The sequence below is a fragment of the Dipodomys spectabilis genome, unplaced genomic scaffold (genome assembly GCF_019054845.1).
Source record: "Dipodomys spectabilis isolate Male_0828 unplaced genomic scaffold, ASM1905484v1 ptg000422l, whole genome shotgun sequence".
Taxonomy (NCBI): domain Eukaryota; kingdom Metazoa; phylum Chordata; class Mammalia; order Rodentia; family Heteromyidae; genus Dipodomys; species Dipodomys spectabilis.
The window spans coordinates 6,328,382-6,352,183 of NW_024871099.1; the positions used below are offsets into that span (position 1 = coordinate 6,328,382).

General features: G+C 53.1%; 1 protein-coding gene across 3 annotated transcripts; it reads left to right on the forward strand.

The window, feature by feature from the left end:
* Positions 1-1,517: 1,517 nt before the first annotated feature.
* Positions 1,518-23,713, forward strand: Supt5h (SPT5 homolog, DSIF elongation factor subunit). Of its 3 annotated transcripts, none has more exons than XM_042667802.1 (30): positions 1,518-1,583; positions 1,844-1,924; positions 8,579-8,729; positions 9,655-9,720; positions 10,274-10,285; positions 10,718-10,787; positions 10,933-11,001; positions 11,096-11,161; positions 11,404-11,434; positions 11,746-11,814; positions 13,732-13,983; positions 15,537-15,626; positions 15,729-15,799; positions 16,446-16,551; positions 16,664-16,757; positions 16,838-16,974; positions 17,117-17,272; positions 17,366-17,512; positions 18,021-18,167; positions 18,259-18,384; positions 18,893-18,977; positions 19,224-19,337; positions 19,422-19,524; positions 19,619-19,746; positions 19,847-19,952; positions 20,222-20,380; positions 20,478-20,646; positions 20,757-20,960; positions 23,132-23,227; positions 23,306-23,713. In XM_042667802.1, exons 2-30 carry the CDS (start codon positions 1,853-1,855, stop codon positions 23,447-23,449), a joined length of 3,240 nt encoding a protein of 1,079 aa, XP_042523736.1. In that variant the 5' UTR covers positions 1,518-1,583; positions 1,844-1,852; the 3' UTR covers positions 23,450-23,713. The 3 variants fall into 3 exon arrangements, with proteins under 3 accessions (XP_042523736.1, XP_042523738.1, XP_042523737.1); XM_042667804.1 differs by lacking the exon at positions 1,518-1,583 and adding an exon at positions 1,722-1,727; XM_042667803.1 differs by lacking the exon at positions 1,518-1,583 and adding an exon at positions 1,722-1,727 and having other exon boundaries at positions 1,847-1,924.
* The last annotated feature ends 89 nt before the right edge of the window (positions 23,714-23,802 follow it).

Consider the following 23,802-nt stretch of genomic DNA (forward strand, 5'->3'; position numbering starts at 1 on the left):
TCGTTACCCCCTCCCGTCGTTTTTCTCCCATTTCCCTCCCCAACCCCACCAATTTTCCTAGAATTTCTACATCTTCAGGGACTAATCATTCTGGAATTTCTCACACAAACACCAGAGTCCTATCCCCCGGGTCCCCCTTCAGGATCTCTACCCTAGAAGCTTTCTTCTGAATTCCGCAAATTGTGTGTGTGCGCACGCACACACAAGCACTCTACCATTTGAGCCACACTTCCAGTACCAGCACACACAAAAAGTAAACAAAACCCTAGAACAATTACACAATGAACAATCCTGACAAAGATTACAGTCACACTTAAATAGTATACTGTTCTAAATGCTTTAAGTATATGCATTTCATGAGCCGGGCGCTGGTGGCTCACGCCTGTAATCCTAGCTACTCAGGAGGCTGAGATCTGAGGATCGCGGTTCAAAGCCAGCCCGGGCAGGAGAGACCGTGAGACTCCAATCTCCAATAAACCACCAGAAAACCGGAAGTGGTGCTGTGGCTCAAGTGGTAGAGCGCTCGCCTTGAGCTGAAGAGCTGAGGGACAGCGCCCAGGCCCAGAGTTCAAGCCCCACAACCAACCAAAAAAAAAAAAAAATAATAAGTATATGCATTTCTTCACCTCACTCTTTGTGGTAGGTGGAAGAGAATGTCATACACTGCACAAGGATCTCAAAATAGAATTAAGCTGGGTGCCGGTGGCTCACGCCTGTAATCCTAGCTAGTCAGGAGGCTGAGATTTGAGGATCCCAGTTCAAAGCCAGCCCAGACAGGAAGGTCCGTGAGACTCTTATCTCTAATAAACCACCAGAAAAACAGAAGTGGCGCTGTGGCTCAAGCGGTAGAGCACTTGCCTTGAGCTGAAGAGAACAGCACCCAAGCCCAGAGTCAGAATTAATGTCCAAGATGAACACTGTAATGTGCATATTTGTCAACTTTCAGCAGATAGCAGTAGAAAACAAAAAAAGGTCCCTCGGAAGTGGTGTTTTCTTCTCTCTCTCTACCTTTTGGTGTGGTTCTGGGGCTTGAACTCGGGGCCGGGGCACTGTTTCTGAGCTTTTTGTACTAAAGGATGGCGCTCTGCCACTTGAGCCACAGCTCCACTTTTTGGTTTTTTTGGTGGTTAGCTGGAGAAAAGACTCTCACAAACTTGCCTGTTGAGGTTGGCTTCGAACCTGGATCCTCGGGCCTCAGTTTCCTGAGATTACTACAGGCATGAGCCACAAGTACCCTGCTCTCTTGTTTTAAAACTTTTCCTCTCTTGGAAAATGGGACGAACATCACCCCGGTGTGTCTCCGAGGGTCTACGGGGACAGAGTCAAGCACGGGTTCCAGGCGGGACACGTAGTCGGATCTTAAACGCGAGAAACTTTCTATCCGGGCCTCTCCCGAGATGGCGCTCGACGGACGCCAGCGCTGCCACTCTCAAGATGGCGGCAGGAAGTGACTCCTCCGGACCCGCCTGGAACTCACGCATTCGGCGAGATTCACTGAGACGTTCTCGCGAGAGAACGCCGGAGTCCCACCGGGCGTCGTGCGCGCAGCAGCTGGCGCCGCAGCCTGTGGTCGCTCCGCCGCGGTAAGGAGGGGTGCGGAGGGGGCTGACCCCCCCCCCCGAGCTGCTGGCGTCGGGTGGGCGAGGTGTAGAGACTGCATCCGGGGACCGGTGACTCAGTGGAGTCCCCACTCGGAATCGCGACGGTCAGCACGGAGCTGTCCGGAAGTGCGCCTAGGGGATTTTTATAAGTTCACCCTGAGGAGCTTGCGGGGAAACTGAGGCACGGGGTAGGAGCGGCGGTCTTTGTTTTTCCCCTCACTCTCTCTCTCTCTCTTTCCTAGCAGCGGAAGATGTCGGATAGCGAAGACAGCAACTTCTCTGAAGAAGACAGCGAACGCAGCAGTGATGGCGAGGAGGCCGAGGTGTGCAGCTGGGGGGCCCTGGGAGAGGCGTCGGATCCGCCTGGGGGACCCGGCTCACAGGCCCCTGTGGGAATCCAGATCGGTAGTTTCTGGCAGTTTCCGCACTATCGGGAGTGAGAGAGAAAAGTAGGCAAGTCACAACGAAGCCGAGGGAGGCTGGGGTCGCCCCCGCCGGGGACTGCGGAATTCAGTGAGAGGAGCTCACCATCGAGTGTCGTTGATGTTACTGTTGTGGGCTTGTTTAATCTGGGAAAATGGATCTGAAGCCTTGCCTTCTGTGTGCTAGGGCTCTTCTCTGTGTATACTGGACTCTTCGTATAAACACATTCTAAAAGGTAGTAAATAAGTCAGGGGACCGGCGACTCACACCTGTAATCCCAGCTACTCAGGAGGAGGAGATCTGAGGATGGAAGTTTGAAGCCAGACTAGACAGGAAAGACCATGAGATGTTCCAGTTCACTGGCAAAAGGCCGGACTGGAGGTCATGGCTCAAGTGGTAGAGCACCATCCTTGAGCAGAAAAAGCCATGTGAGACTGTGATAGACCCTGAGTTCAAGCCCCGGTGCCAGTAGAGTTAACTTTCAAGTACTGGCAAGTTAGTTCAAGAACCTAATTCGGCAACACAATACAAACAAAAGCACTGGGCTCAAAGCACAGTCCTCCAGCTCTCATCCTCCTTGGTAAGTAGGATTACAGGGATAAGCCACTGGCACCAGGCAGAGTATTATTACTTTTTTAGGCAGGGTCTCAATAGACCATCCTCCTGTCTTAGCCTCCCTAGTGCTGAAATCACAGACACTTACCATGTTGTCCAGCTTTAAAAAAAAAAAATTAATTGAGGTTAATTTCGTCTGTGGCTGAATCTATTGATGACTTCTTTTCCTTTCTTATCTTATTTTTGCCAGTCCTGGGACTTAAACTCAGGGCCTGGTCTCTGTCCCTGAGCCTCTTTGTGCTCAAGGTTAGTGCTCTACCACTGGAGCCCTAGCATGACTTCCAGATTTGTCTTTTCTTCTTTTCCTTTCTTCCTTCCTTCCTCCCTCCCTCTCTCTCTCCCTCCCCCTCTCTTTCTTTCTTTTTTTCTTGCCAGTCCTGGCTCTTGAACTCAGGGCCTGGGCACTGTCCTGAGCTTCTTTTGCTCAAGGCTAGCACTCTACCACTTGAGCCGCAGCACCACTTCCGGCTTTTTCTGTTTATGAGATACTGAGGAATCAAACCCATGGCTTCATGCATGCTAGGCAAGCACTCTACCACTAAGTCACACTCCCAGCCCCCAGATTTTTCTGAGTAGTTTATTGGAGATAAAGAGTCTCACACACTTTCCTGCCCAGGCTGACTTCAAACCATGATCCTCAGAGCTCAGCCTCCTGAGTATCAGCTAGGATGACAGGCGTGAGCCACTGGCACCTGCTTGTAATGGCCTTCTTGCTGGCAGAGTCTGAGACAGCACAGGGCACCACACGGGAAGAGTCAAGTAAAAGAAATGTATATATTAATGGAGGTTCTTGAAGCTATGGTGAGGAGCTTGGCCTTAATCATGATGGAAACATATATCAGTTTGAACAAAGATAGGTCTTGGGTTTTTTTTAGTGATAATGGGGTTTGAATTCAGGGCCTCAAACATGCTAGGAGGGTTCTCCATCACTTGGATCATACCCAGTACCATCTCTCCTTGCTTCCTTTTTTTTCCCCTCTTCCTTTTTCCCTCTCTCTCTCTTTTTGTCATACAGAAATCCAGGTAGGACCTTGTGCATCTTAAGTATGAACTTTACCACTGAGTTGTACACTGAGCTTCCCCTAAATTTAATGGTTAAGTTGCTTTACAACATAGAAAGAGGAAAATTCACACACAATTTACATTTCTTGCTTTTCTGGGGAAATGAAAGGAGCTTGGCAGTATGGGACATACAGTTATACAGAGCAACTCTGCCCTTAAAGGGGTACTCCCTTTGAAGAGGCCTTTTCTGTAGATCCTGGATGTACCTGGTGTCATTTATCATCTGCCTTGTGGCAGAATTGAGAAAATTGTACCCTCGTCCTGGATTACAAGCCAGCTCGCCTCAGGTTTCTATTATGTAAAATTATGAGGCCCTGAGTTCAAGCACCAGTGAGATCTTACCTACCTGTTGTGTGAGTCATGCCTTTTTTTTTTTTTTTTTTTTTGAGATCTGAGTGCTGGAATTACAGGTATGCATCAATACCAACACACCCAGTTCCTTGTACTTTTTGGGGAGTCCTCAGCTTTGAGGGAAGAGTTGGAGACTTTGGGATGCTGTGGTGAGGGAGAGCTAGTAGGAGGATAACAAGACAGACATTTGCTCCAAGCTGTAATACTGGGCCTTTGGCTGTGACTCCTGTAATCCTTAGCTACTCAGGAGGCTGAAATCCAAGGATCATGATTCAAAGCCAGACCAGGCAGGAAAGTCCATGAGACTCTTACCTCCAGTGAACCACCAAAAAGAAGTGGAGCTGTGACTCAAATCCTACAGTACCAGCTTCGAGCAAAAAAGCTCAGGGACAGCACCTAAGCCCAGGCTTAGCCAGAGCTTTATGAAACAATTATTGTCAGATCTTCTGTGTCTGCTGCTGGGCAGTGTGAGTTTGGGGTCCTAGTGGTACCTGAGAGATCCTTGGCCCTGTTCTTGGGGAGCTCACCGTGTCAGGAATAGGGTGCAGGGAGCCTAAAGGATGTGCCTGGCTTTATTTAGCAGAGAGTGGACAGCAGTGGCTGCCTGGGAGAGAAAGGATTTTTCCTCCAGTTCTGGGTGTGGAACCTGGGGCCTCCAGAGTGCTAGGCAAGTGCTCAATCACTCAGCTGTGTCCTGAGACTGAGGGGTTCAGGGGTATTGTTTGTTAGTCTTGTGTGAACACTGGAACGTGAACTCAGGGCCTTGCGTTCTAACTATGATTGCATCCTCATGACTGGCCCTCTACTATATGAGCCATGCCTCCAGTCTGGCTTTTTACTGGTTAATTGGAGACAGAGTGTCTTGGACTTTTCTGCCCAAACTTGTTTGAAAACAACTTGAATCCTCTAGGTCTCAGCCTCTTGAGTAGCTAGGATTACAGGCCAAGCCACCAACACCTGGCAGGAGAGAGTAATTAAGGTATGAGTGGGAAGCAGGAGCAAATATATATATATATATATATATATATATATATGTAGCTTGTTTTGTTTTTGTGGGTTGTGGGGCTTGAACTCTGGGCCTGGGCGCTGTCCCTGCACTCTTCAGCTCAAGGTAGCACTCTACCGCTTGAGCCATAGTACCACTTCCGGTTAACTAGGGGTTAATTGAAGACAAGAGTCTCATGGACTTTTCTGCTCAGGCTGGCTTTGAACCGTGATCCTCATATCTCAGCCTCTTTTTTTTTTTTTTTTCCGGTCATGGGGCCTGAACTCTGGGTCTGGGTACTGTCCTTCAGCTCTTCAGCTCAAGGCTAGCGCTCTACCACTTGAGCCACAGCACCACTTCCGGCTTTTTCTGCTTATGTGGTGCAGAGGAATCGAACCCAGGGCCTCATGCATGCAAGGCAAGCATTCTACCACTGAGCCACCTTCCCAGCCCCATATCTCAACCTCTTGAGTAGCTAGGATTACAGGCGTGAGCCACCAGTGCCTGGCTCTTTTTTTTTTTTTTTTGACATAGGATCTTACTATATAACCCAGGCTAGTCTTGAACTCTTGATCTTCCACCATACGTTTCTAGGACCACAGATGTATACTGCCACATCCAATGTGGTTTAGATTTGTTTTAAATTTTTATCATTATCATTCATGTTGTTTTACTTGGCGGGGGACCTAACCCAGGGCCTTGTGCATGCCAGACAGGTGCTGTCCCCACTCATCATTCTGAGGACAACTTTCTATCGAGGACCAACATTAAGAATGTTGGCCAGTACTGAGAGCTTGACACAGGGGTTGGGAACGGGGCTCATGCTCTGGGTGCTGTCCTTGACACCAAAAACCAAACCAAAACAAACCCCAGCATGGTACAAGTAGGGTACCATGTGCAGTGGAGACCTGGATTTTGGCAGGAGAGCCCTGAGAGGTAGGGAAGGGGCAAGGCAGAGGCAGGCAACGGGTATAGAGTGAGTGTATGGGGGAGGGGTAAGGCAAGAGCCTAGAGCCAGCAACAGTATCTTGTTGGATTTAATAACATTGTTTCACATCGTCTTCATGGTTACTTTCTAGTTTCAAATTGTAACAAGTAGACTTCTAAAATGCTTTTAATTATGAAACTCTTTGAGACTCAAACGGTTGTCTATAAAGTTAACTTAAAATCTGAGGGTAAGGGGGACTTCAGATCTCTACTTGAGAGATCTGAAAAACAGGAAAGCAAAATAACTGGGGGACCCAGCTCTAGCAGTAAGAGTACCTACCAAGCATGCTCCTACCCCCAAACCCTCTGCATTAAAAGGAAATGTCAGATAGATTGTAGCAGTGTGGAAATGGAAGGAAGGACTCATGAAGTTACTGAGTTAAAGGCTGACATTTAGCCAGGCTTTGGTGGCTCACACCTGTAATCCTAGGCCCTCAGGAGGCTGAGATCTGAGGATCACCATTCAAAGTCAGCCTGGGCAAGAAACTCTGTGAGACTCTTTTATTTATTTTTGTCAGTCGTGGGACTTGAACTCTGGGCCTGGATGCTGTCCCTCAGCTCTTCAGCTCAAGGCGAGCGCTCTACCACTTGAGCCACAGTGCCACTTCTGGTTTATTGGAGATGGGAGTCTCCCAGACTTTGCTGCCTGGGCTGGCTTTGAACCATGATCCTCAGATCTCAGACTACGGAGTAGCTAGGATTACAGGCATGAGCCACCGGCGCCTAGCTTCTGTGAGACTCGTGTCTCTAATAAATCACCAGAAAACTGGAAGTGGTGATATGGCTCAAGTGGTAGAGCATTAGCCTTGAGCTGAAGAGCTGAGGGACAGTGTCCAGGCCCAGAGTTCAAGCCCCATGACAGACAAAAAAAAAAGGCTAGCCGGGCGCTGGTGGCTCACGCCTGTAATCCTAGCTACTCAGGAGGCTGAGATCTGAGGATCGCGGTTCAAAGCCAGCCCGGGCAGGAGAGACCGTGAGACTCCTATCTCCAATAAACCACCAGAAAACCGGAAGTGGCGCTGTAGCTCAAGTGGTAGTGCACTCGCCTTGAGCTGAAGAGCTGAGGGACAACGCCCAGGCCCAGAGTTCAAGCCCCACGACCGACAAAAAAAAAAAAAAAAAAAAAGGCTGACATTTGAGCCAGGTGCTGGTGGCTCATGCCTATAATCCTACCACCCCAGGAGGCTGAGACCTGAGGGTCAAGGTTTGAAGCCAGCCTGGACAGAAAAGTCTGTGAGAATCTTCTCTCTAGATAACCAGCAAAAAGCTAGAAGTGGTGTTGTGGCTCAAGTAGTAGGACACACACCTTTAGCAAAAAAGCTAAGGGATAGTGCCTAGGCCCTGAGTTCAAGTTCCAGGGCCTGTATAAAAGTAAAAACTAAGGCTGGGAAGGTGGCTCAGTGGTAGAGTGCTTCCCTCGCATGCATGAGGTCTTGGGTTTGATTCCTCAGCACCACATAAGCAGAAAAAGCCAGAAGTGGCGCTGTGGTTCAATTGGTAGAGTGCTAGTCTTGAGCTGAAGAGCTGAGGGACAGCGCCTAGGCCCAGAGTTCAGGCTCCAAAACTGACTCCCCTTCTCCCCCCACAAAAAAAGTAAAATTAAAAAAAAAAAAAAGGCTAACATTTGAAGTTGGGGGCACTACCTTTGGGACTAGAGGGCAGGAATTAGGGGAGGGAGGACCAAAATAAGGACCCATTGTTGGATGTAGTGTGCTGGTCTAGCATTGGGGAGGGGATGAGAAAGAAGTTGGAATTGTAGCGTTCGATTCACAGGATTCCTCTTGCCTGAGGGGAGCTAGAGGAGGCTGGCACAGATCTAGAGCATACAATGAGGTCAGTGTGGCACATGCTGGGTGTGACGGCTCAGAGGACACCTGGGGAGGTGTCTAGGAGTCTGCTGCTACATGTTGGGGGGGTATAGGTCCTAGGGGCTGGAGGCAGATAGCCATGTCTGCTGAGACAGGAGCTAGGGTCCCTGAATGAAGCCAAGTAAAGTGGCCCAGGGAGAGAGCAAGGTGAGGGTGCAAGGTGAAAAGGGCCCTGGGCTGAGCCCTGGGATTGAAGCACTTTTAAGGGGTAACCAGAGTGAGACGCAGCCAAGGAGGAGCAGCATGGGTTGGAGGAGGCAGAGAGGCCATAGCAGGATGTGTAAGAACCCTCAGGAGGGAGCACACTGGCCTGGAAGTCTACCAACTCAACCACAGGCTGGCTGGTGTGCTTGGCGAGCATTGTGTCCCAGAACTGGCCCAAGGGCTGGAAGAGACATGGCTGGGTCAAGTGGTATGGCTAGATACGAGGGCAGAGCCCCAGGAGCCGGTGGATCAGCCTAGGGGGGCCAGCACCAGGTTTAAGAGAGGGGGCTCGGGCCCGCTTCCAGACAATGGTAGATGGGTGTGATGGTGGATGGGTGCAGTGGAGCTGTCAGGGAGGGAGGGAGAGGGCAGGGGCAGTGCTGAGGAGGTAGGAGTAGCCAGGCACATCTGACATCAGCTTTCTCTAGATTGGGTGTGGGAGGTAGAACCCTGGGGTCCCAATGCTTCCCTGCCCCCCACAGGTAGAGGAAGAGAGACGGAGTGCAAAGGAAGAGGAGGCTGAGGAAGAAGAGGAGGAGGAGGAAGAGGAGTATGATGAAGAAGAAGAAGAGGAAGATGATGACCGGCCCCCCAAGAAACCCCGCCATGGCGGCTTCATCCTGGATGAGGCTGGTATGTCACAGGGAATAGCACTGTGCAAATTTCAGTGGGTGCTCTTTTTCCTTTTTAAAAAAAGAAAAGATATTACAGTACTGGGATTGAACTCAGGGCCGCAAGCATGCTAGGCAAGTGCTCTACCACTGAGCTACAGCCTTTTCATTTTGTTTGGAGACAGGGTCTTGCACAGTTGCCCAGGCTGGCCTTGAACTTTTGATCCTCCTAGCTCTGCCTTTTCCCTTCCTCCCTTACTTTTGTGGTGCTTACGCCCCCAAACAGCTCCTTCTTTCCTTTCTCCTTCTCTCTTGTACTGGGGTTCGAACCTATGGCCTTACACACGTTATACGAAACTCCGCCACTGAGCTATACTTCCAGCCATCAGTATGTTTCTCCTCTCCCCTGTTTTTTTTTTTTTAGAGACAGGGTCTTGCTATGTAGCCCAAGCTGGAACTTTGTGTCCTCTTGCCTTTGTCCCTCAAGTACCTTGGTAATAGGTCCGTGTCACCCCACCCAGCTTGGATCTCCTTTTTTTTCCAGTTGGCTGTGGGGCTTGAACTCTGGGCCTGGGCGCTCTCCCTCAGCTCTTCAGCTCAAGGCTAGTGCTCTACCACTTGAGCCACAGTGCCACTTGCAGTTTTCTGGTGGTTTATTAGAGATAAGAGTCTCACAGACTTGGACTTTACTGCCTGGGCTGGCTTTGAACCGAGATCGGATCTCCTTTTAAAGAGATAATGTGGGAGGAGCAGAGCAAGGTAGATCTGCACGCAACACCTGCCTGCTGTACCAGCAAAGCCCCTCCTGGTAGAGCCCCCATGTCCTGGCCTTGTGGGGTGAGAGTTCTCAGCCCATTGTGCCGGGAAAACACCTCCTGGTGGCTGCTGTCCCCAGATCATCGTGCCCCAACTGCCCCTGGAGCATTTCTTTGCTTTTACTGTTTTAGATGTGGATGATGAGTATGAGGATGAAGACCAGTGGGAGGACGGAGCTGAGGACATCCTGGAGAAAGGTGTGTGTGGAGGGCCCTGCCGCTAGGAGACTCCTGGGAGAAGCCCGCCAGAGAGGGTCTCCCAGCCTCCCTTCCCCCATGCCCCGTACCACTCCAACCCCACCCTCTTCACCTTGCTTCTTTCTGTCCTGGCCAGAGAGGTGGCTCCCCTCCTTTCCCTTCTAGGCCCATGAGTGGGGGAGGGGCTGTGGGGGGGTGGTTGTGAGGAGACAGCTCTGATACCCCAGGGCTCCAGCAGATCCCTTTTGTGGGGGTGTAGGGTGGGTATCTCCCTCCCCCCTGCCCCGTGTTCCCCCACTTCCTGGGCCAGTGCTCCCCTTCCCTGTTATTTCCGTCTTGTGCACCTCATACATTTCGGCTTCTCTCCAACCACCCGGTGCCTGGCCTTTATTTTTGATTTTTCGACCTTCCTGTGTCCCTCCCTTCCCCCAACCCATTGGTTGATTTTGCTGCTATAATTTGGCTCATACTTTGTCTGCCCTCGCCCACCACTACCACCACCACCACCACCACCACCACCACCACCACCACCACCTCCTCTTCCTCCAAGTAGAAGAGATTGAAGGTAAGAACCTGGCACTGTGACTCGTGACCCTCTTCCCATATCCTGCCAGTTCAGTTCCGCCTTCTGGGGTGCCGTCCTGCCCTCAGCCTCTACCTTGGCTCCAGGGCTCTAACTTAGGTAGGGCTCCGGGTCAGGGAGTTCTGAGGGGCCAGGTGTCCAGCATAAGGGAGGGGTTGGGTATGGTTGTGGGGGGGAACTCAGGGTACTTAGAAAGTGGCTGAGGCTCAGGATTGCTGGGTGCCCCCCACCCCACCCCAAGCAACTGGGCCCCATCCCCAGGTGTTCAATGAGAAGCAAGGTGCTGACTAGGATGGGGGCAGGAGTGGGGTTGGGGTTGTTGGGGCGTTGCTCAGCCGGGTGGCTGGGGGCCCCACCTCTGGCTGCAGCCCCCTGTGCCCCCTTATGCTCACATATCCTCACCTTTATTTGCAGCCTCCAATATCGATAATGTGGTCCTGGATGAAGACCGCTCTGGGGCCCGCCGCCTGCAGAATCTCTGGAGGTAAAGCAAGGAGGGGATGTGGGGTGTGCGGGGGGCAGAAGGGGGGGGGACACATGGGATCTGGCTCCTTTGGAGAGATTTGGAGCATGTCACCTTATGCCTCCTCTACCTTTAATTCATGTCTGCTTTCTCCCTCCCACCTTAGGGACCAGCGAGAAGAAGAGCTGGGCGAGTATTACATGAAGAAATACGCCAAGTCATCTGTGGGCGAGACGTAAGGGCTAGGCAGAGAGCAGGTGGTCCCGGGCAGGAAGGTACTGGGGGCTAGGGGTGGGACTTCCTCCTTCCCATCGCCTTTCTCTCTCCAGGGTATATGGAGGGTCTGATGAGCTCTCAGATGACATCACCCAGCAGCAGCTGCTCCCCGGAGTGAAGTAAGGGGGTGGACAGGGACGGAGGGTCAAGTGGGAATCTTGAACGGGTCACTGGCAGGGATATATCGGGACGGAGTCATGTACAGACAGGTACAGGGATGGCCAGTTGCTGCTCTCTCCTGTTCTGGAGGAGGGAGTGTGGGGGAATCTGGGGAAATGGAGGAGGGGAGAAGGATGCTATGCCATTCTTGTTCCTGGCAAAGAGGCCATCACTAAAGGATTTCCTCTTTCTCTGTGTTCAGGGACCCCAATCTGTGGACTGTCAAATGTAAGGTATATGTCCTGAGTGTCTGGGGAGATGGGAGAAGCGGGCGGCGGGGCGGGGGGGTGGGGGGAGCAGGGGGGTGGGGGGAGGGCACGCTGTCTGTCTATGCTAAGTCTCCTTGCCTGGCAGCCACCCTCCCCTCTGACCTCCCCATTCCCCTGCTTATTCCTTTTCCTCTCTTCCATCTTCCTGGTTTCCTGACTGCCCCCTGGCTAGACCCCTGACTAGATCTCTGGCTTACCCACCCCCCCGGCCGGCCCCTTTTCTGTGTCCTGCCGTCCATCTCATCAGCTTTCCCAACTCTGCCTCTTTCTTCCAGATTGGAGAGGAACGAGCCACAGCCATCTCCTTGATGCGCAAGTTCATAGCCTACCAGTTCACAGATACGGTACGTCTATGGCAGGCAGCAAACCCAGATGGGAGGCTGTAGGCTCAGAGGGTGCCATGTGCCCGTGTGTGAGCAGAGCTGCCCACTAAGCAAATAAGGCTGCTGTGCCTTCCCAGGGATACTTGGTTTTGATTTGATTTGTTGGTTTAGCAGTACTGGGGATTGAACTCATACTGCTGCTTGCAGGGCAAGTGCTGTACCGCTTGAGCCATGCTCCCAGTCCTTTTGTTTTTCAGATGAGGGTCTCATCCTAACTTTTCCTGGGCTAGCCTCGAACCTCCATCCTACCTTCACATCCTGAGTAGCTGGGACTACAGGTGTGTGCTATCACACCTGGCCATTTAAAATCAATTTTGAGACAGTCTGGCTATAGAGCTCCAACTGACATCCAACTTTGGATCTTTTTGCTTCCTTTACCCCAGTGTTGTGATTACATTCATTACCATGCCTGGCTAAGATTCCCTTTTATGAACTCAATGTGTTTTAGTTTGTTTTACTCTTATTTTTCTTTTTGGTTGTGGGGTTTGAACTCAGGGCCTGGACACTGTCCCTGAGCAACTTTGCTCAAGGCTAGTACTTTACTACTTTGAGCCACAGCTCTACTTGTGGTTTTCTGGTGGTTAATAGGAGATAAGAGTCTCATGGGCCAGGCACCGGTGGCTCACATCTGTAGTCCTAGTTACTCAGGAGGCTAAGATCTAGGGATCATGGTTCAAAGTCAGCCCAAGCAGGAAAGTCTAAATAAGCCCCTGGTTTATTTTACTATATTTAGTATGTATCATCCACCCCAAAAGAAACCTGTGCCTAGCAGTCCCTTCCTCCCAGTGTCCCTGGTAACCACCAATCTGTTTCCTGTCTGTATGGATTTGACTATTCTGGACATTTCTCATAAACAGAACCATTCCATATGTGGCCTTTCATGACTTTACTTAATGTAGTTTTTAGGCATCATCTATGTTGTAGCATGAACGAAAACGTTTTTGTTTTGTTTGCTTGTAGTGATAGGGATGGAGTCCAGGCCTTTGCATGAGCTTTCCAGCTGAGCCAAGCCCCCCCTGCCACTACCTCTTAATCTTAAGCCCCACATTGCTCACCACTATGTTTTTCTTTCTTTTTTTTTGCCAGTCATGGGGCCTGAGCTCTGGGCCTGGGCGCTGTCCCTCAGCTCTTCAGCTCAAGGCTAGCACTCTACCACTTGAGCCACAGCGCCACTTCTGGCTTTTTCTGCTTATGTGGTGCTGAGGAACTGAACCCAGGGCCTCTTGCATGCAAGGCAAGCACTCTACCACTGAGCCACCTTACCAGCCCATCCGCTAAGTTTTTCTTTCCTGGTGTTCTTAAGCCATAGTTTATCCAGCCCCTCACTGGGTGTGGTGGAGCATATCCATAATACCAGCCTGAGGCAAAAGGATTCCAGTTGTAGGCCAGCCTAGCTATATAGAGACAGACACTGCTTTTTTTTTTTTTTTTAAAGCAAAGGGCTGGGAAGGTGGCTCAGTGGTAGAGCGCTTGCCTTGCATGCCTGAGGCCCTGGGTTCGATTCCTCAGCACCACATAAGCAAAAAGAAAAAGGCCAGAAGTGGCACTGTGGCTCAAGTGGTAGAGCACTAGCCTTGAGCTGAAGAGCTGAGGGACAGCGCCCAGGCCCAGAGTTCAGGCTCCACGACCGGACCCAAAAAAAAAAAAAAAAAAAGCAAATGCCAATCCCTTTTTGGAACATGTTTTAAAACAGGCTGTCTTATTTGTTGGCTTACCTTACCTGCACTGATTTTTCCCTGTGCCCATGTCCATTGGCCACAATGCTTCTGTGGGTTAATGTTTTAGAAGAGTGTCCACAGGGGCCAGTTGTTTGTGCAAGCAGCAGTGGGACCTCACCCCCCCTTTCCTTCTCCTTCTCCCCACCATTGCCCCCCACAGCCCCTGCAGATCAAGTCAGTAGTGGCCCCAGAACATGTCAAGGGCTACATCTACGTGGAAGCCTATAAGCAGACACACGTGAAGCAGGCCATCGAGGGCGTGGGCAACCTGCGGCTTGGCTACTGGAACCAGCAGATGGTGCCCATCAAGGAGATGACGGATGTGCTCAAAGTGGTCAAGGAGGTGGCCAACCTAAAGCCCAAGTCCTGGGTGCGCCTCAAGCGAGGCATCTACAAAGATGACATTGCTCAGGTACCAGCGGACCTCAGAACCCCAGACCCCCCCACCCTCCATGTTCTGTTCTCTTGTCCCCTCTGCCCTTTCCTAGGGCAGAGACTGAGCTCTACTCAGATTGAGGGGAGTAGAACTCAGGGTTGGCTCAGAGCACACAGAGGTAGATGGCCATCTCCTGCTATATCCAAGGACATCCTGAGGAACCATTAAAGGAGATGACTGATGAGCCTAATACAGTTATTGGGGAGTTGGTAGGCAGGAGATCAACCTGTGAGACAAGAATGCAGATGACACCGGGCACCAGTGGCTCCCACCTATAAGCCTAGCTACTCAGGAGGCTGAGATCTGAGGATTAGGGTTCAAAGCCAGCCCGGGCAGGAAAGTCTGTGAGATTCTTATCTCCGTAAACCACCAGAAAACTGGAAGTGGCACTGTGGCTCAAGTGGTAGAGTGCTCGCCTTGAGCTGAAGAGCTGAAGGACAGTGCCCTGGCCCAGAGTTCAAGCCCCACGACCAAAAACAAAAAAAAGAATGTAGATGAGCTCAGGTTTTATAGTCCACCTTTGGGCTCTGGGGGTTCTAAGAGATGCAGTCTGACTTGCATTTTATTATTATTTATTTTTATTTTTTGCTAGTCCTAGGGTTTGAACTCAAGGCCTTGGCTCTGTCACTTAGCTTCTTTTGCTCAAAGCTAGCATTCTGCCACTAGAGCCACAGGTCTTTGGTGGTTCATTGGAGATAAGAGTCTCAGACTAGCCAGGCACTGGTGGCTCACACTTGTAATCCAGCTACTCAGGAGGCTGAGATCTGAGGGTAGAGGTTCAAAGCAAGCCTGGGCAGGAAAGTACGTGAGACTCTTATCTCCAATAAATCACCAGAAAACCGGAAGTGGCACTGTAGCTCAAGTGGTAGAAAGTTCACCTTAAGCTGAAGAGCTTAGGACAGCGCTCAGGCTGAGTTGAAGCCTCATGACCGACCCAAAAAAAAAAAAAAAAAGTCGGACTTTCTGCCAGATCTGGTTTCAAGCTACATCCTTAGATCTCAGTCTCCTGAGTAGCTAGGATTATAGACACAAGCCACCAGCACTCAACTATAAAGAAGTCAAGATCTTTTTTTTTTTTTTTTTTTTTGGGGGGGGGGGGGGTCTGGTCGTGTGGCCTGAACTCTGGGCCTGGATGCTGTCCCTCAGCTCTTCAGCTCAAGGCTGGCACTCTACCACTTGAGCCACAGCGCCACTTCCGGCTTTTTTCTTACGTGGTGCTGAGGAATTGAACCCAGGGCCTCAGGCATGCAAGGCAAGCGCTCTACCACTGAGCCACCTTCCCAGCCCTAAGAAGTCAAGATCTTTGAAGGCCAATGAGATTTACTGATGGGGAGGGCAATTCAGGGAAGCCTTCAGCTGAACTTGTCCTGGCATTGAGGATCTTTTCAAACACCAATGAGGTGTCAGATGGGCAGTGAATGCTTTGCTCATCACCCTCTGCTCCTTCCTCCTGTCTGGGAGACAGGAGGGAGGGATGGGTAGATACCGAGGGCCAAGCCCTGCTGACCTCTCACCTCCCACCCTCTCAGGTGGACTATGTGGAGCCCAGCCAGAACACTATCTCTCTGAAGATGATCCCTCGGATCGACTACGACCGCATCAAGGCCCGCATGAGCTTGGTACTGTGGGGGAGGGGTGCCCAGAGTGGGGGGTTGCCCCAGCCTCACTGGCCAGCCCTCCTCCCTCACTCTTCCTGCCCATGCTTGTCCTCCCCCCTGCAGAAAGACTGGTTTGCCAAGAGGAAGAAGTTCAAGCGGCCTCCACAGAGGCTCTTTGATGCTGAGAAGATCAGGTGAGCTCCACCTTTGGGTGAGCCAGGCTGTGTCTCAGTGGGCCTGTGGCACACTTCCATGGAGTACTGTGTGAATAGCTAGCTTGGCAGCAGGACTTTAGACAGCCACCTGATGATAATGGTAGCAAACCCAGCTTCCTGGGGGTGGAAGGAGGATTGCAGTAAGCTATGTTGTGCCCAGAACAGCACTGACCTTTTCCTGCTCACCCAAGGGGGATGGAGCCCAATCCTTTGGGACAGGCTAGGGCTGGCTGGGCATAGGAACAGGGGACACAGAGGAGGAAGGGGCCTCACATGCCTAGCAGAGCATGCCGGTCCCCTCACCCAGACCCACCCTGTGGGAAAGGCAGCTCAATGAGGCTGGCTTGTTCTCCTGTGCATGTTCAGGGGACGGGAGAGGAGGGGCTGCAGTCCTGCCCTGCTAGTGGTAGTGCCACTTTAGGGAGGGAGGCAGAGTGGGGGGCATTGCTGAGGGCCCCGTATCCTTCTTGGGGGTGGCCTGTGTTTGAGTGGAAGTCACTCCTTCCCTGAGGTGTGCTGGAGGGCCCAGGATACATTCCCATCCCTCTCTTCCCACTGGGGGAAACTGAGGCAGGGCAACATTCCCTTCCCACAGTTTTTTTTGTCTTCTCTCATGAACTGCCAGGTCTCTAGGGGGTGACGTGGCCTCTGATGGCGACTTCTTGATCTTTGAGGGAAATCGCTACAGCCGGAAGGGCTTTCTGTTCAAGAGCTTCGCCATGTCAGCTGTGGTAAGGGGCACAGGATGGTGCTTGTGGAGGGGGCCAGTCTGATGTCCCTGCCTTGGGGCCTAGGTGCTGACTCCATCCACCTCCATGCCCTGCCCTTGTCCTGGGGGCTTAGATCACCGAGGGCGTGAAGCCCACTCTGTCGGAGCTGGAGAAGTTTGAGGACCAGCCGGAAGGCATTGACCTGGAGGTGGTGACAGAGGGCACAGGTATGGGGCCCAGCCCTCCTCCAGGCAGGGGAAAGGGGCTGGCTAAGCTGCCCAGTCACCCCTGAGTTGTGTCCCCACAGGGAAGGAACGCGAGCACAACTTCCAGCCCGGGGACAATGTGGAAGTGTGCGAGGGTGAGCTCATCAACCTGCAGGGCAAGGTCCTCAGTGTGGACGGCAACAAGATCACCATCATGCCGAAGCACGAGGACCTCAAGGTGCGTGTGGCCCGTGGAGTGGCAGGGTGTGGGATCAGCTCTGGGACTCAGGTGGCCTGGGTGTCTTCAAGGTGACACCGGTCGAGGGCGCAAGTGTTGTGAGCTCCTCTTACCTGTTCCCCACTGTCCTCATACCCTCCAGGACATGCTGGAGTTCCCAGCCCAGGAGCTCCGGAAGTATTTCAAGATGGGTGACCACGTGAAGGTGATCGCTGGCCGATTTGAGGGGGATACCGGCCTCATTGTGCGTGTGGAGGAGAGCTTCGTCATTCTCTTCTCCGACCTCACCATGCACGAGGTTGGTGGAGGGGGCTGCGGGCAGGTGACACCGAAGTGAGCCGGGGATCAGCCCCTAGAGACCAGCCCTTCACCCCTTGCCATCTCCCCACAGCTGAAGGTGCTCCCTCGGGACCTGCAGCTCTGCTCAGAAACGGCCTCAGGTGTGGATGTTGGGGGCCAGCACGAGTGGGGAGAGCTGGTGCAGCTGGACCCACGCACTGTGGGTGTCATCGTGCGGCTGGAGCGGGAGACCTTCCAGGTGTGTGCCCACATGCGTCACCCTCCTTTAGTGGTGCTTTTATGGGCATTCTTTCACACAACACTGCACACTGCTGGGCTCTTGCAAGACTGGCTTATGACACTGGGCATCCTGTGCCCAGTAAGGTGGGGTAAGGGCCACAGCAACCGCCTTGGTGGTGAGGCCAAAGGTGAATCCCAGGATGTGGCACTTTGGCAAAAATGGGGTGCTGCAGGTGCCCTTCCCTGTCTTCTCTTTCCCCTGAATGTGTGAGTCAGAAATCACAGAGCTTGGCCTGGGCCCTGACTCTGGAAATTCGAGGTATCCCCAGTGGGAGATGGGAGGCTTGTAGTCACACCTTTCAGGGAGATTTGTGAGGAATTCAGAGGGGCGTGGTCCTTGAGATCAGGAGGTAGAGCCTCCTCCCAGGTTTTGGAAGTGAGGACGTCCTTTTAAGCTTAGGACAGTCTTGCTGAGGGCTGGCCCTGCCCCATGTCACCCTCTTCTGCTCTCACCTGTCCCTGTGAAGGTGCTGAACATGCATGGGAAGGTGGTGACAGTCAGGCACCAGGCTGTGACCCAGAAGAAGGACAACCGCTTCGCTGTGGCCCTGGACTCCGAACAGAACAACATCCACGTGAAGGACATCGTCAAGGTCATTGACGGCCCCCACTCAGTGAGTACCCGCTCCTGCCCTCCTGGTGGGAAGAAGGGGAAGTACAGAGGGCCCCAGTCAAGTGTGTGATCTTCCTCTTGCTCCCACCTAGGGCCGGGAGGGTGAGATCCGCCACCTGTACCGCAGCTTTGTCTTCCTGCACTGCAAGAAGCTGGTGGAGAATGGTGGCATGTTTGTCTGCAAGATGCGCCACCTGGTGCTGGCTGGGGGCTCAAAGGTGAGGGGTAGCCCTGACTCAGGAAGGACTCAGGGAGCAGATGTGAGGTAGGGGAAAGGTCAGGTTTGAGGAGACCCGAGCAGAGCAAGGCAGGGCCCCATGAGTAACTTGGGAATCGGCAAGTACAAAGGTCCTCAGAAGGGACCAGAAGGCAGACTGGGCAGGACCAAGGATCAGAGAGGAAAGCTAGCCTGGGCACCTGGGGCCAGGAGGTGAGTGCCAAGCCTGGAGGGGCCATGCTGAGTTCCCACAGCTTTTGGGTTTTATCACTAGGGACAGAAATACCTGAGTAGTCTAGAGGGGAGGCCAGCCTCTGCACACAGGCAGAGGTGGCAGTTCCCCTAAAGAGAAGTGGAGTCTTGTTACCAGGAGGAGGAATGACCCAAGGACTGGCCTGATTCAAGCCAGAACACCACCACCCCCTACACACACACACCCACACACATGCCCAGTGGCAGCGTGGAGCGGGGCTGGAGGCAGCTTACTGTCCCCTCTGTCCCTTCCCTAGCCTCGAGATGTGACCAACTACACCTTGGGTGGCTTTGCCCCAATGAGCCCGCGGATCAGCAGCCCCATGCACCCCAGCGCTGGAGGTGAGACTGGGGTGGTGGTGGCAGAGGTCCGGGAGGCTAGAGGGGAGTCCTTAGGTGTTCAGGGGCTCCCAGCCCAGATTAGGAATAAGAAAGCCCAGGCAACGGGGATGGGCAGAAGAGGCCCATCAGGAAAGTTGGGGGGTGGAATCCAGCAAGTGGAGCTTTGAGTGTGCCGTGGCTGTAGGTAAAGCACGAAAAGGGAAGACCCTGTCCTGAGGGACTGGTGACGTTCTTCTGCCTTCCCAGGTCAGCATGGTGGCTTCGGCAGCCCGGGCGGTGGTGGCATGGGCAGTGGCCGAGGACGGAGAGACAATGAGCTCATTGGCCAGACTGTCCGCATCTCCCAGGGGCCCTACAAAGGTGAGTTCCAATCTTGGGTGGGGGTCTGGGGGCTGTGTGCAGTGAGGTCCCCGCCCTCCTGACCCCCCACCTCCTTCCCCCCAGGCTACATTGGTGTGGTGAAGGATGCCACGGAGTCCACGGCCCGCGTGGAGCTGCATTCTACCTGCCAGACCATTTCTGTGGACCGCCAGCGGCTCACCACAGTGTACGCATGGCAGGGTGGAGAGGGGTGCGGGCAATGTGGAGTGGGGGGCAGACGGCCCTATGCACCCACCTGCCTGATCTCCCTGTGCCCACAGGGACTCGTGGCGTCCAGGAGGGATGGCCTCGTCCTATGGGCGAACGCCCATGTACGGCTCCCAGACGCCCATGTATGGCTCTGGCTCCCGCACGCCCATGTACGGCTCCCAGACCCCTCTGCAGGACGGTGAGAACTCCCCGGAGGAGCTTCCCAGAGACAGGGAGGGGGGACGGCGGGGGATCAGATGGGTAGGATGCCCGATTGCCATGCCTGTCTCCCCTTCCAGGCAGCCGCACCCCACATTACGGCTCACAGACACCGCTGCATGATGGCAGCCGCACCCCTGCCCAGAGTGGGGCCTGGGACCCCAACAACCCCAACACGCCATCAAGGTAAGGCTCTGAGGCGGGGCTGTGTACATGGCACTGCTGGGCCACTTGGGGGCACAAAGCACCCCAAGGCCGAGAGTGGGAGTGCCAGCCACAGCCAGCAGCTGTGGAGTGCCGCCGTGGCAGAGCTGCCTCTCCTCTAGCTGCCCCCCCTCCCCAAATCAGGTTCCCTCCATTGGGGGGGCCTGCTGTAGAGTGCTATCCTGGAAGCATCCACCACATTGCTGTTATTTATTACTAGTCATCCTCAACAGACTTGTGTCCCCCAACAGGGCTGAGGAGGAGTACGAGTATGCCTTTGACGATGAGCCTACCCCATCCCCCCAGGCCTACGGGGGAACCCCTAACCCCCAGACTCCCGGCTACCCAGATCCTTCATCACCTCAGGTCAACCCTCAGTATAACCCCCAGACACCAGGGACGCCAGCCATGTGAGTCCACCAGGCCAGGCCTGGCCAGCCCTGCCCACTCCTCCATACTGCCCTTCCTCACCCTTCCCTGCTGCAACACCTGCTTGTGTGTCTGTAGGTACAACACGGACCAGTTCTCCCCCTACGCTGCCCCCTCCCCACAAGGCTCCTACCAGCCCAGCCCCAGTCCCCAGAGCTACCACCAGGTGGCGCCAAGCCCTGCAGGCTACCAGAACACCCACTCTCCTGCCAGCTACCACCCAACGCCCTCACCCATGGCTTATCAGGTATGCATATTCTGCTTGCCCTGGGGGCTGGGGGACTAGGCTGGGCCTCACCCAGAGGGATGGCCAGGTCAGCCACTGTTCCCACAGCTCATCTCCCTGTCTCCCTGCAGGCAAGCCCCAGTCCGAGCCCGGTAGGCTACAGCCCCATGACACCTGGGGCACCCTCCCCTGGTGGCTACAACCCCCACACACCAGGCTCAGGCATTGAGCAGAACTCCAGTGACTGGGTAACCACTGATATCCAGGTGAAGGTGCGAGACACCTATTTGGACACACAGGTGGTAGGGCAGACCGGTGTCATCCGCAGTGTCACGGTACGTGAAACCTGGGGGTTGGGTAGGCTGGAGCCCCCATCTCTGTGGTTCTTTACACACACACACACACACACACACACACACACACACACACACACACGTGTGCGAATGACTGGGGTTTCAATTCAGGATGTCCTGCTTGCTTACTAGACACATACTTTTTGTTTTCCCCCAGTCCTAGGGCTTGACCTCAGGGTGTGGGCACTGTCCCTAAGCTTCTTTTCACTCAAGGCTAGCTTCCCTCAAGGCTAACACTCTACCACTCGAGCCACAGCACCACTTCCGGCTTTCTGTGTTTATGTGGTACTGAGGAATTGAACCAAAGGCTTCATACATGCTGTACCACCTTCCAGCCCTAGACACGTACGCTTGCTGATTCTCACCTCCATCCCTGTCATTTTGAGAGAAGGTGCAGGCCTGGACCACTCACTCTCTACCTCCCTTAGGCCTGTTGTCATAGCTAGGGTGTCCAGATACAAGCCCAGCTTCTTCTAGTGATAAGGCGTCTCATGGACTTTTCTACCTGGGCTGGCCATTGGAACCACAATCCTCCCTATCTCACCTTCCGAAAAAGCTGAGATGACCACTGGGCATCACTGTGCCCAGCTATTGATTGGGAAGGAGTCTTAAGGACTTTCCTGCCTGGACTGGCTTGGAATCATGATCCTCCTGTTTTTACTGTCCCAAGAAGCTAGAGTTATAGGCATGCACCATACGTACCTGGCTTTTCTTTTTTCCTGGTCCCGAGGCTTGAACTCTGGGTGTGAGTGCTGTCCCTGGGTTTCTTTTACTCCAGGTAAGTGCTATACCACTTGAGCCACATTGCCACTTCGCATTTTTTGAGTAGTTTATTGGAAGTAAGATTCTTACCAACTTGCCTGCCTGGGCTGGCTTCAAACCACGATTCTCAGATCTTAGCCTCCTGAGCAGCTAGGATAACATGTATAACCACTAATGCCTTTTTTCTTTTTTCTTTTTTTGCCAGTCTAGGGGCTTGAACTCAGGGCCTGGGCACTGTCCCTGAGCTTCTTTTGCTCAAGGCTAACATTCTACCACTTGAGCCACAGCACTATACTTCCAGCTTTTTCTGTTTATGTAGTGGTACTGAGGACTCAAACCCAGGGCTTCATGCATGCTAGGCAAGCACTCTACTACTAAGCCACCTTCCCAGCCCTTTTCTTTCTTTCTTTTTTAAACTTTGTCTTTATTATCCAGTGCTCATCCATCAGTGAACATAGACTCAGAACAATTTGGGGTGGGTCTACCTGCTGTGATCCTGGTTGAAGCCCATGGCCCACAGGAGTGTGGCTATCTTGTGTCACTCATGGTCCTTTGAGACAGCATTCCTAATGACCCCTCTGTGCCTGGCTCTCCTGTTTCTGGGCTTTTACACGTACTTGTCCCTGTCTTCTTTCCATTCTGTATAGGTTAATGCCCACTCAGCCTTTAGGAAAGCACCTCTCCTCTTTCAGCCTGTGTCTTGCATGTTTGTAATTCTTGTTATTGACATGCTGCCTACGCATGTCAATGCTTAGAGTGCCTAGTGGCACTCTGATTACAGAATTAGTGTTTTGGACTGGGGATGTAGCTTAGCAGGAGAGCACATGCTTACTATAGGTTTCATCCTCACAACTACTACCACACAGCCACAGTAAAGTCCTCAAGAGCCCTACTTCAGCTGGGTGCTGATGGTTCATGCCTGTGATCCTAGCTGCTCAGTAGGCTGAGTTCTGAGAGGATCACAGTTCAGAACCAGTCTGGGCAGAAAAAAAACCTGCCAGCTACTCTGGCAGGGCTGTGGGGAAAGATGGGTAAGAGGGACCCTCAGAAGGCTGAGTGATAGGCCTTGGACCTGGAAGGTTATGGGTAAGAGACATGGCCAAGACAAAGTCTAGAGCGTGTCTGGGAACTGTGGGACTGTCCCCAGGGAGCTAAGGCCCAGGAGGAGCTCGTGGAGAGGAACTGAGGCCAGTTTTGGACAGGAAGAGTCCATGGCCTGAGAAGCTGCATTTTGGCTTCCTTCCAGCCCACACCAGCACTCGTGGGCCTCAGTGCCCATGCTGGTCTGCTTCTGTGTCACCTTGGGAGTGAGCATGCATAATGAGCCCACAGCCTGTGTCCCTGTGAGGGTGGCATCAGGACAGGCTGACCCAGGTGTCTCTGCTCCCCAGGGTGGCATGTGCTCTGTGTACCTGAAGGACAGCGAGAAGGTCGTCAGCATCTCCAGTGAGCACCTGGAGCCCATCACCCCGACCAAGAACAACAAGGTAGGGGCTAGGCCAAGGCCAGTGAGAGAGGGGGTGCAGGCTGCTGGCACAGCCTAATCGCATGCCCACTGCTCTCAGGTGAAGGTGATCCTCGGTGAGGACCGCGAAGCCACGGGAGTCCTGCTGAGCATTGATGGTGAGGACGGCATCGTCCGCATGGACCTGGACGAGCAGCTCAAAATCCTCAACCTCCGCTTCCTGGGGAAGCTCCTGGAAGCCTGAGGCAGGCAGGGAGGTAGATGGTGGCAGATTTAGAGTGGCCCACCCTCCTTGACCCTGACCCTGACCACACCCAGAATCCTGGGTCTGGAGCAGGCTATGTTGATCGTTGATCATTCTGAATTTCCTTTAGTTTTCCTTTTTGGGGTCCCATCTTCTCCCTCCCCAATGCTCATAGGAAACAGAGGAGAGCCTGGGGAAGGGTCCCTACCCTCAGCTTACTTTTGTGTTACAATCTTTCAATAAAGAGAAGCTGTTTGGTCAGAAGTCCTCTGTGTGTGTGTGTGTCTGTGTGTGTGTGTGTCTGTGTGTGTGTGTGTCTGTCTGTCTGTGTGTCTGTCTGTCTTGTTTGTACC

Excerpts from the sequence above, each read along its gene's own strand:
- Supt5h (XM_042667802.1), top strand. The coding sequence starts at position 1,853 with ATGTCGGATAGCGAAGACAGCAACTTCTCTGAAGAAGACAGCGAACGC. Across the intron at positions 18,168-18,258 it reads TCATTGACGGCCCCCACTCA|GGCCGGGAGGGTGAGATCCG; the intron begins GTGAGTACCCGC and ends GCTCCCACCTAG. Across the intron at positions 20,647-20,756 it reads CCTCACCCATGGCTTATCAG|GCAAGCCCCAGTCCGAGCCC; the intron begins GTATGCATATTC and ends GTCTCCCTGCAG.